Source organism: Aythya ferina (genome assembly GCF_964211825.1).
Source record: "Aythya ferina genome assembly, chromosome: 1".
Taxonomy (NCBI): Eukaryota; Metazoa; Chordata; class Aves; order Anseriformes; family Anatidae; genus Aythya; species Aythya ferina.
The window spans coordinates 41,094,245-41,107,424 of NC_140296.1; the positions used below are offsets into that span (position 1 = coordinate 41,094,245).

The 13,180-nt window shown below is 34.9% G+C and overlaps 1 protein-coding gene across 1 annotated transcript in view; it reads right to left on the minus strand.

The window, feature by feature from the left end:
* KLHL1 (kelch like family member 1) overlaps window positions 1–13,180 on the minus strand; it is a 242,208-nt gene that overhangs the window by 140,611 nt on the left and 88,417 nt on the right. Inside the window, exon 4 of the mRNA XM_084510820.1 lies at window positions 8,444–8,580. Coding sequence (XP_084366946.1) covers window positions 8,444–8,580 — 137 coding nt within the window. The remainder of the gene's footprint in view (window positions 1–8,443; window positions 8,581–13,180) is intronic.

Here is a 13,180-nt window from a genome sequence, read left to right on the forward strand (position 1 = left end):
ATTTATATTGCTTCTCTTTTTTAGTCCCTGTGGGTGAAATTCATCTCCTGAAAAGCTCAACTTATTTTAACTCCTCATTCTTCACACTGGAGTCTTTATGGTTTTGTTTATTTAAGTTTTATGAAATAATCTCAGAGAAAACGGATGTCTAAATAAAAGAAGTATTTACTTAATTCAAATATGTCACTATGATACTCAGATAAATTGTCAGTTATGATTTTAGCTTCTCACTACCAACCATGGCTTCAAGATTAGGGGAACTTGTCATTTCAAATAACCATTTTTATAAGAACTTTAAGAATTAGTATGTGTAAGAAAACTACTTTCATATTTTTTTCTGCAGCTGGAAAAATATGTTATTTGCAAAAGAAAAAAAGTTAATGCATCTGTCACAGGAATTTGAGAATTATGATAAATAAAACAGCATCTATCTTTTAACAAGCTGTACTATTATTTTCATCCTAATATTGCTGCATCTTTGTGCAAACTGACTAAACCGAACTGATCACATGGTCATTGTAATGTACTGCCAAATTCAGCCTGCATTTCAAAGGTGTAGAAAATTACAACATTGGAGAATGATAATCAAATCCTATTAACTAATTAAAATTCCCCACTGAGTGGAAATCTTGCAAATGTCTCGCTAAAGATCAGAGATGCATATTAGTCAAAACATACCATGATGTGGTACTTTTTCCTCTCTTGGTCTGAGAAAAAAAAATAAAATAAAATAAAAATAAAATTATATATATATATATATATATATCAAAACAACAAAGTCTGTTGTATAACTGAATTGTCACAGTCATATTTTTAAAGAAAACTTGCTCACTGGTTTATAAACATCAGTTTTTTAAGAGATCAGTATCAAACTCTTTCTCCTCATAAAACTGCTGTTTGTGTGCCTTAGCTCACTTTAGAAATTTGAATTTAGTCACACATGCCTGTAAAATACACATAAAAATAAGAGTTTAAATACTAAATTATTTTAACTGGATGTAATCTTCCAAAAATATTTTATAAAAAATAAAGACAGATATGCTACTGCTCTGAAACACGCCTGGAGATGTATTTTTTCATTTGACTATAGAAAAAAAAAAAAAAGTTAAAATTACTTATTTCATTGTTGGGATTACTTGCTAAAATGTACTAGTGTGTACCTGTGTACATAATCAAAATATTGATTACTTCACCAGTAGTTCACCTATTAGGAAGTCATTATATATGGAAATTTACTAATTTAAATAAAAACTTATTTAAGTTTTTAAGTAAGAATCTAAATAAAAACATATACTGTCTACATATTAAATAAACAAAGAAAACATCACAAGATAAAGAGTACCTTGAAAACACAAATAAAAAGAGTAATTAAATAAATTTTCAACAGCACTTGTGCAACAAATAGGGTAGGGTATGACAACAATGATCTCCAAAAGCTCATATAAGTATATAAAGACTTAGTTTCTCTCAGTTCTTTTTAGACAATGGACTTCAGTACTTACGTTTGCTTCCTGACTACATGTACTGCATATTGAAGAATGATCAACTGTGGCTGTGACAACCTCTGTACAATATGAAGGAACAGCTTGGAAGACTATAAATCGGTATGTGTCAAAACTATGCCAAGTATCATTCTTACCTTTTATTCATATATGAACTGAGTTTCATTGATTAAAAAAAAAAAAATCAAACTTCCTGGGATATTTTAAGTCTTACGTTCTGAGGGCACCTAAGGGTTCTTGTGCCTAAAGGTAGTTTCTTGCTATATCCTTGCTGTCTGCTCTGTATGTGTTATTAGATATAATGTTGCCAGAGAAGTCATCTGAAAAACCTTTGATTAAAAAAAAAAACTCCAAAATAAAATCTAACTAAAAGCTAGGATCAAACAGACTTTAATCCTCTTACATATATGATACATACTATTTTTTATTTATTTATCAGAAACTCATAAATAAATCAATTATTTTTTTTTATTTTATTTTTAGTTAAATGATTTCTGCTTTATCAGTTTCATTAACTGTATGAAAGCACTAGTCTATTCTTCTAACCACTGTTGGGAATGCATACTAATTAGATAGACTGATGTAATCTGAGGAGATCTATAGCAACTTCATAGCTCTATACTAAGTTCAAAGAAACTCTGAAAGTTCAAAAGCACCAGAACCTCAATCTCTAGTTTCTGTTCTATTTAAAATATTTAAGCATAATTGAAAATAATAAAAATTAAAGTTTTTTTAGATCAAGAAAGAATCTTTACCCAAGAAAGTGAGGCAAAGAAACATTCTTCTATTACTGCTCCTCCTGAAGGCTAAAAAGATCAAAGAACACATATCCATGTACGTCAGGACACTAGGATCTCAGTCCTAGATTTTCTTCAGTCAGTCATCTTGCTGCTTGAAAAATAAAACATATTTCTTGTATATCCATTGTATGTAAGTGTGGCTTCAGAATTTCTGAGCTGCCTCACATGATACGTTTAACTGATATCGAAATGAGGATGCTTTTTTTCCTCCTAAATTGTAGTTCTGTTACAACACACAGTAAACATAATTTGTTCTTTTGAATGAACCAGTCAAACCTAGCAAAGCACAAGTACATTTTATTCAAGTTTTTAAACTGCTCAAAAATATCCTTAGGGAAAATAATAATAAAAAAATAATAATTGTAAATTTCATACTTAGTAATGTTGCTTCTCCATAGAAACTTTACTATCATTATTTTTGGCAGTCTAATTTTCTTGTTTTCCTGTTAACTACTTAGATATAGTCTTCTGTTCTTTATTTAAGAGCAGTTCTTATCAGGGCTGCATAGACATAATACTGTGCCTGCCACAATGTAATTATACCTTTCAAATTGTTTAGAACTCCATTTGCTTAAACATGAGGTAATACAGCTCAGCTTTAAATGTATCAGAATAAGTCTTCTACCTATAGGTAGAGAGAGAACAATATAAAGTTGTACATAGAATTTCATAACATTATAGGCAACAGAATTCCTATCTTTAACAGAATCTGTTTAAGATGATAAAAAAGAAGGCTAAGAATACTGCCTATTTTAAAAGGCAAAACAACAAAACCATAAGCAAAGCAAGCAAAATAAAATGAACACTGTATCTAACTTAAGAATTTGTCAAGCTTTACTCATACATGATTGTAAAACACTAAATTTATTTAATATGCCAGTTTCTCATAAATGACAAGCTCTACATCAAGTTGTTTAGACTTCAAAATATTCTTTTTCCTCTCTAAGTTAGATATTATCCTGACTTCACACAATTGGCAAAGAGAGAATATACTCCATACACTCCTTTTTTTTATATATATGCAAGAAATTATTCTTGATAATTAAAGGCATACAATTTCATCATAAATTTCAGCATAAAATTTCATCATACAATTTCATCAACATAAAAGAGATATCCTGAAAATTAATGTTTCCTTTATTTTGTAGGCTAGCAGAAAAGGTGTGGCGTATGGCTTGTTTGGTGTTTTTCTTGTTGTTGTTGTTTGTTTGTTTTTGTTTGTTTTTAATCTATGTATATGTATTTGATCTCTATATATAATTTTATGAACGCACACCATATATACTTTCTAAATAATGTAAATGTGAAGTTGTTTAGGACCCACTGTAAAAGAAAACTTTTGGGGGTGATTAAACATGAAACCAAATTTTAAAAAGTATTTTGTCATTCTATATTTTTTTATAGGATGAATGAAGACTGAACAATTCTTAAAAACAAAAACCTGAAATACAGTTTGTTAAAAATATATAAATCTAATAAATAAGCAACCAAGAGTGATAGAAATGCTTATTGAAGCTAATGTTATCTTTAATATAGAAGTGTGAAGAATTTCTGTACTGGATCACAGTTTCACTTAATCATAGAAAATAGGAAAAATACAGGAAAATAGCCTTGGTTTTGCAGTAAATATTATCTGTTCATTTTCTCTGACAGTTTTAGCAAAACTATTTTGGTTTTGAATTTGAAAACTTTGAGACACACAATCACAAAAAATTTTTCAAAATTTCCTGAGGTGTTTTTCATTACTGATCAACAGAAGCAGATTTAACATCCCACATTCTAAAACTCCTGGGTGAAGTACTCCTGTTAAATATAATAGATCTAACATGCTTCCAGAAACATATGCTTCTGAAAGGACACAATGTTCTGGAAAGGATTTGTGCTCAGTGCTGATTTTTCAAAGTGACTGAAATAGATGATAACTTCAGTTATCACCAAATTTCAGTCTGTTTGAACAAAAACATTGTCTACTTAAAATCTTATTAAATGTTCCTTCTCTTGTCCCTTTCTAAATGTATTCTGCAACTGTGTGCAGAAGAGCCTCTGTTTTGGGCCAGATCATAAATTCATTACCTCAGAGACTTGTGAGTAATAATATCTGTTACTTAATATAATGTAAAATGCTTCCCCTTTTAAACTTACATCTAAAAATATTTGCAATGTAATACTTCTAGCTTCCATGTTTTTGCAAAAAAAAGCCCATGTTAACTGTATTTTAGTGTTCAGTTGTCCCCAGAGAAAAACTTCTCTCAAACAGAAGCAACTATACTTGAAATTAAATGTTTTACGATACTTAAGTCTAGTTCCTTGGACAAACTGTAGAAATTAAAATAGTATACACCATTAACATTTTCTACATAAAAACAGAGACTTTACATATACACCAAATAGAAATAACTATAATATACATACTTATAGGTGTGATACTAGTTAAAAGGTCAAAATCTAACAAACTGTTGAAAAGCTTTCTTATTCTGTTCCAACGAGCTAAATGTTCAAATGTTCTACTCCATTCCACACTTATTCATTAGCCCACAAAATATCAGATTTCAAGAAGCAAGCCAAATATGAGCGTACTGAAGTAATAGCAGACAACATTACAAATATTTTACCATTTTGTTAAGCTTATCTGTTCTTCTGAAGTCTTTAAATCAGATTTCTGTTCCATTTAACAGTGGTGAAGTGCACATCCCTGCAGGTATTCAAGAGACGTGATCTTGGAACTATATGACTTGGTTTAGTGATGGAATTCAGTAGGTCTCAAAGCTGATTGTTGGACTTCATGATCTTGAAGGTTTTTTCCAACCTAGATGTTTCTGTGTTTCTTTAAATTTTCTTAAAAATTTCTTAAAAATCTTAAATGGATTATATCTCTAAGATACAAGAGATCAGAACAATGGATTATATCTCTGAGATATAAGAGATCAGAACTTTCTGATTTGTCTGAACAAAGTACTCTGTTTATATTGAAACTGCTGTAGAAGATCTGCTAACACATTAACTTCTATCTATCCATCTGTTTATCTATCTATCTATTTATTCTTTGAGGGAAGAAGGTACTTACAGGAAAAAGGAAACAAAGGGAAAAATGAAAAATTACCTACATGTCAAAATGGTTTGCTTTTCCTGGGGTAAAAGAATAAAGAGCTAAACTTGCAAAAACTATGACTAGTTAAAAAAGAATTTCACACATTGTGCAGTAGGTGTTTAGAATTTGGCAGCTTAATTCTCTAGATATTCTGTCTGGACTCTGTATGCTCCAGATCACAGATTAAAAGGCTGAATGGCTATTTATGTTAGCTGCTACACTGCTGGATATCAGAAAAGTGGCTACTTGAAGGAAAAAATGGCATGTACTAGACTAGAGGTAAATAAAGACATGGAAGGGAAGAAAAGAGATAAGAACTTATGAATCTAGATAAATCATGGGAGATAGTGGAAAGGCGAGGGGAAAAAACAATTAAGGTTTAAGGGGACAGCTTTTGATCAGGCAAAGGACATTGGAAAACAGAACGATTAGCCAAGGAGCAAAGACTGCGTTTATTTCAGTAACTTGAACACGTTTGGTATCATGACCTAATCAGCTGTGAGTTATCCCTGAATTGTCTGTAGCACTGTTAAATGTTCTCACCCTCCACACAGGATGTCCATATCCATGACAAGCCTTTGTTTCCAGGCTATACTTAAGGTTTGTTAGAAAGCATGCTAGCTGAATTTTGCTAAAACTGAGTTGGGATCAATACAGATAGATAATTATGTTCCAAGGCCTGCAAATCTTTCCTAGCATTGTTTAATTAAGTGTAACTAGGAATTTAAGGAGTTGGATAAGATGTCTGATAGAAAGGAATAGAGAAAGAAATAGTCTAACACGAATTTCAAGATGTAAGTGCACAAGCTGAGAAAAAAAAAAAAAACAGTAAATCAGAACAAACAATCTGATGGAACAGAAATGCAAGACAGAGTAAACAAAACCTGAAAGGTCTACGGCATACAAAATGTGTTCTCTTTTAGCATGCAAAATTAATCTTATCGCTCCTTTTGGTCAGCAATTATTTGTGAAATTTCCTTTTAAATTGTATACTTGAGAAAATATTTTTGAAGTCTTATTTTGTCTCCATACTGGGTTAGAGCTTAAAGGATAATGGTGCATTACCACTGCAAATTAGCAATTAAGAAAAAATTAGAAAATAAGAAAATAAATTAAAGATCTTTGTGACCATCCTAAGTTTCTCATTCTTCAAGGTAACATTACAATGGCACATAATGTTGTCATTTTTAAGGTAGTTTGGACTTTATGTCACATTTTAAATGAAAGAACATTATGGATGCAAATATGCATGCACATGAGGCAAATTAGAAAACACTGGAGCTAAACTTCCTGTGAAGTTCTCTTTACTTCCATTTTTGGAGGTTGGTCCTTAACTACCTGACCACAATAAGAAACCTTCAGGTTTTCCAGCTCATAGAAAAAAAAAAAATAAAAATACAACATTCTGCAAAGAAATCAAGGTGAGAGTGGAATATATTTGCTCTTTTCTAATTTTCCATTACCACATCCATTCTCCAAAGTTCTCAAAGATAACCAACAAAGTGCTGAAATAGATTCACTTGAAAGTTAAATAGTTTTTTGCTTTCTTCTTTTCTTTCTTTATCTAATCTTTTCTTAATCCATACCTGGATGTTATCTTTCATTGTACATATGAACTGCACTGTGTGTTTGTGTGTGAACTTTCAGTGTAAGCTGAAGCAAAAGAACTTCATGCAGTACTTCAATATTTCCAGAGTTTTGCTCCTAGTGGAACAACACTGTCTTTCGCTTTCCTCTACCTGTACACTTACATAATTATACAGAATTATTATACAAAATAATTTATTGTTACCTATGATGTCTTTTGCTATTCTGTGCTGAGGTATTCTACATTTTGCAGCAGTATTCCTGTACTATTAATTTTACATTCATACTGAGTAATAATGATTATATCCATCTCATGCCTAATGACAACTACTTACACATTCTTCATTTCATGGGTCCCTAGCTTGAGATGTTCTGGATGACATCCAGACTGTGGAACGATATGAACAGCAAATCCACAAATAAACAAAATACACTTTCAGATGAAAATGTAGAGTACTACATAAATGAAGACTTTATGACATTCGTAGAACCTGAGTTTCCAAAACATGGATCTCAAAAGGAACATTTTTTAACTTAAATTATATTTATTTACAGTTCCTGTTTCCTATTAAGAGGGTAAAGGACATTTATTATGTCATAAAATAAACAGCACATATCCTGATTAAATATATCAAAGCAAAGAGCATTTCAAGATTAAATTAATATTAATGTATTTAGAAAGGATTAAAACTGTATGTTATAAGCCATCCGTTTAAAATCGAAGTTAAAATCAAATGTTCAGTAGCAAAATTATAATAAAATATTGTTAATTTAGATAATATACGGATGTCTTCTAGGAAACAGAAAGAGAAAACAGCTTGTGTTTAATACTTTCAGTCTTCATATGCAAGGGGAGACAAATTCAGACTACAAATCTTATTGTTGGTATTTCCTATCTTTTAATTACTTTATTTTGTGACCTTAGTATTCTTTCCTATTAATGCATTTCAGATACATTGTGTGTAAGAGCTTGTTTAGGAAGGATAAAAACAAATTTATTATGCATTAAAATGTAAAAACTATTCAGTGGGAAGTTCTGAGTTATTAAATCTGAATTATAATTTATTCAGAAACTTGATACAACATTATACAACCAAGTACCAGTTTATAACAGCAAATGAAAGTGACAATTTAAAAAAAAAAAAAGTAATTTTTTAAACTGAAACTTGACTAAGACAGCAATCTTCAAAAAATACATCAAATAACGCATATAATGAAGTACTGTTTTTTAAGTATTTCTAGACCAAGAAATACACATAGTTTCCTAGACTCTTACGTTGTGCTTACTGAGTCTAAGATATTTAACAGTTAGGAGATAAGAAATAATTAGAACTTAGCTCTAGAAATGGTAAATGAGTGTTCTGAAGGACACAGGTTATAAAAATATGTATCTATTTATTGGCAAGCAGCAAATGAAACTGTCAACATCTTTGACTGTAGGAAGTATCATGTATGCTTTGCAATACCTGTATACGCAAACTGAACAAGATCCCACAGTGCATTGGGGTCTATGCCTTCCATTTTGATCTCTTCTTGCTTGGCTTCACAAACATCACTTGTGAACATGGCAGCAAAGTAGTCAGAGACAGAACTGAGGACAAGTCTGCAAAAAAAGTTGGAAACTTGTGTCATTTGCATTGATCTATGTATTAGAAATTTCAGATCATCAAGGCTAACGTTCTTTTAGAAACGCTTACTTTCAAAATAACTAAACAGTAGCAGGAGCAATACATTATGAATGCACGTAAGCAGCAAAATACAACATGACATTTATTCTAATTTGATTCTGCTTCCTGTGATATGAACCAAGTGGCACATCAGCATTTGCATATAAAACAGACATAGAAATTAGCTCTCAGTCTTTATGATAACTCTCCTATCCCTATTGTTAGCAAGATAACCTCTCTGTATCAAAGCCATCTTAATAGACATACAGATTCTATACCGAAGAGGTACTCTTAATTGACCTTAAAAAAGTCTTTTTTTCGATAAACTTTACTAACAGCATGTAACTTAGTAAGATCGTTCAACCTTCAGTAAGAACTTTAATAGCTTAACATGCTATTTAATAAAAAAAAAAATAATCCAATGCAAGAATGTAAGGATGTTACTTTTTTCACAGAATCACATAATCATCTAGGTTGGAAGAAATCACCTAGTCCAACCTCTGACCTAACAAGTCCTCCACTAAACCATATCACTAAGCTCTAAATCTAAATGTCTTTTTGTTGTTGTTGTTAAGAAACATTTCCAAAGGAAAATAATTTCAAAATATTTACACAATTTGCATGTCTTTTTTGAGGGTCTGATATATGTACGTCAAACCAACGTTAACTACCAGGTATAGTTGTCATTTTACTGCCTTAGGCCAACACATTCATTTAAATAACATTTATAGTTATATTATTACTTTATTAGGAGTGAATATTCACAGATAATCTTGAGTTAGAAATCTGGCACAGCTATAAATAGCGTAACACACACTTCCATAAAATATGGTCATATTTCTTGCTTAATTTGAAAACATAAAATATAAAAACATTCATTGAAAACACAAGAATCACAAACAGAGAATTAGTAAACATAGAGAAAATATCTACCCATCTGTATATAGTTAACTATTTATTTCAAGAAAAAAGCTACTGAAGTTAACATTCATCAGCCAGTGCGACAATTGATTGCTTTTGTTCTCTTAGCTTATCCAAATAGCAAAGTAAAATGTAACAGTTTGAATTAGATTCATAATTTTATGGGCAGCAGAACACCACAGCACACTCACAGTCCCCATACTCAGGGGTGTGGAGGGGAGTACGATGAAGGCAAAAGCCTAACAGTTTTGAGGTAAGGATAACTTAATTTAGGGAAAAGAAAGTAAAATAAAGCAAAGCTGTGCAGATTCAGAGAGAGAAAACAATTATTCTCTACTTCTTTTCAATAAGCGATATCCTGCCACATCTTTGGAAGCAGGGGCTCAGTACACGTAGAGGTTGTTGGGGAAGACAGACATTTTGATAATGAGTCTCCCTTCCCTTCCCCAGCTGTTACTGCTGAGTGTGACACCACACAATATGGGATATCCCATTGGTCAGTTTTGGTCAGCTGCCCCTGTGATGTCTCCTCCCCACCCCTGCCCACCCCCTACCTACTGTTCTTGGTGAGCTGGAGGGAGCCAGGGTGCTGTGGGGCACAGCTCAGCGATAGACAAAGCACTGATGCAATATCAGGGCTGTTTGAGCTGGAAGTGCAGCGCGCTGCACTGCTGTAATGGGGTGCTGTGGGAGAAGTTAACTCCATCCCAGCCAGACCCAGCAAAGGCATCTATCAGGAACTCTGTGTTTACATGTTAGATTAGTGTTGGCTCTCCTTGTCTTTAATTATGAGATTCTGGTAATTCGGTTCCACAGACAAACTTCTCCTTAATCAGTTCATAGTTATACAAACCAGTCAAAATGAAAACACTGCTGTAATGATATCTAATACTGGAAGGCAGCCTGAGATCAGTGTTCTGTGCAGCCTAGGACAGTTCCAGGAAGGGGATGGGGATAATGAGCACTGTGGGGTTCTGCCTTTCTTGGGAAGTAAAGCGTTGACAGCCTTACGGAGCTAGCTGAATCCCTTGTGTGAATGGGTGCCCAGACCCCAGTGGGTGCACTGATCCCCCAGTGATTTCCCAGGCATCTTCCAAAGGCTTGTTGCAAAAGTAGAAATGCTGTATGAAATGGTAGAAGGTAATTGTTAAAGAGCCGTGGCAGAAATTGGGAAAATAGAACTGAATGTGAGAGCTTCTGGAGAGCGAAGGCAATGCTCATCTCCTAAGCCTTAAGGAGGTTTGTTTCATCTGTTGTCATGTGCCACACATCCCGTGTGGCACCAGGAGCTGGGGCTGGGGTCAGCTGTGTGTGCCAGAGGACCAGGCTGCCAGCCTACGTTGTCCTTTGTGAGGGGATGGAGTGCAAGCTTTGGGGCCTGCCTTTTCTCTTGTGTTTCTGCCACAAGAGGAAAGGGAGGATGTCGTTGTGGGAGTCTATTACAGACCACCCGGCTAGGATGGTGACACTGATGAATTATTCTTTGTGGAATTAAGAAACACCCCGAGATCCACTGCCCTTGTCCTTATGGGAGACTTCAACTTGCCAAACGTCAACTGGGATTACCACACGGTCAACGTGGGCAGATCCAGGAGGTTCCTAAAGCACCTCAATGATAACTTTTTGGTGCAAGTGCTAAGTGAGCCAACTAGGAAAAATGCCCTCCTAAATATGTTGCTAAAGAACAGAGAGGGTCTGGTGTGGGACGTGGCAACTGGTGGCCATCTTGTTCATAGTGACCATGAAGTGGTTGAGTTTAAGATTTTTGGTGACAGGAGGAAAACTGCCACCAAAACTTCAGCTCTGGATATGAGGAGAGCAGACTTCAGGCTTCTCAGGTAACTGGCTAGCAAGGTCATCTGGAAAACTGCTTTTGAAGGCATTGGCATCCATCAGTACTGGTCAGTCTTTAAGCACTGCCTCCTAAAAGCACAGGATCAAGCAATTCCAAAATACTGGCAGTCAAGCAGGTGGGGCAGAAGGTCAGCTTAGCTGACCAGGGATCTTCTTCTGGAGCTTAGACACAAAAAGAAAATGTATGGCTGCTGGAAGAAGGGTCAGGCAATGTGGAAGGAATACAGGGACGCTGCTTGTGTTTGTAGGGAGAAAATTTGTGTGGCCACAGCCCAGTTAGAATTGAAGCTGTCCAGTTCTGTGGGAGACTATAATTTTTATTTTATTTTGTTGTATTTTATTTTATTTTATTTTATTTTATTTTATTTTATTTTATTTTATTTTATTTTATTTTATTTTATTTTATTTTATTTTATTTTATTTTAATTTTTAAATATGTGAATAGAAAAAGGAGGACAAGAAAAAACATAGGTCCGCTACTTGGTGGGGATGGTCACCTCACAGACAAGGACATCGGCAAAACAGAGACATTTAATGCCTTCTTTGCCTCTGTCTTCAAAGCCAACGATGGGCTTCGGAGCCCCAGCTGCCCTGAGCTGCGTGACGGTGGGAATGATAACTCCCAACCGAACCTGAATGTGTGCAGGATTTGCTGCTCCACCTGAATCCATACAAGTCCATGGGTCCGGATGGGATTCATCCTAGGGTGCTCAGGGAGCTGGCTGACATCATTGCGGGACCTCTCTCAATTCTTTTTCAATGGTCTTGGAAATCTGGAGAGGTCCCAGTAGACTGGGAACTGGCAAATGTTGTACCAGTTTTCAAGAGGAGCAAGAAAGAAGACCCTTGCAACTACAAGCCTGTCAGTCTCACATCAGTGCTTGGTAAAATTACGGAGAAGATCATCCCTGAAGTTACTGAAGTGAACCTGGGGAACAATGCAGTCACTGGTCCCAGCCAACATGGGTTCACGAGGGGTAGGTCCCGTTTGACTACCTTCATTTCCTTTTATGATAAGATCACCCATCTAGTCAATCAAGGGAAACCAGCTGTAATCTTTTTGGACTTCAGTAAAACTTTTGACACACTTTTCCGTAGGATCCAACTGGACAAAATGTCCAGCATACAGCTAGACAACAGCATCACAAAATGGGTGAAAAATTGGCTGATAGGTAGGGCTCAAAGGGTTTTGTTAAATGGGTCCACATCAGGCTGGCGGATGGCCACTAATGGGGTTCCCCAAGGTTAGGGCCAGTTCTCTTCAATGATTTTATAAACAATTTGGATCTAGGACTAGAAGGTGTTTTGAGCAAATTTGCTGATGACCCTAAACTTGTAGAAGTTGTTGACTCTGTTGAAGGTGGAAAGGACTTGCAGAGCGATCTGGACAGATTGGAGAGCTGGGCAGTCACCAACCACATGAAGTTTAACAAGAGCAAGTGCCAGGTCCTGCACCTGGGAAAGGGCAATCCTGGCTATATGTACAGACTGACTGATGAGACACTGGAGAGCAGCCCTGAAGAGAAGGATCTGGGCGTTGTGGTTGATAGCAAGCTGAATATGAGCCAGCAGTATGCCCTGGCAGCCAGGAGGGCCAACCATATCCTGGGGTGCATCAAGCACGGCATTGCTAGTTGGTCAAGGGAAGTGATTGTCATTGTCCTGCTTTACTCTGTGCTGGTGCGGCCTCACGTCGAGTACTGTGTGCAGCTCTGGGCACCACAGTACAAAAAGGATGTGAAACTATTGGAGACTGTCCAG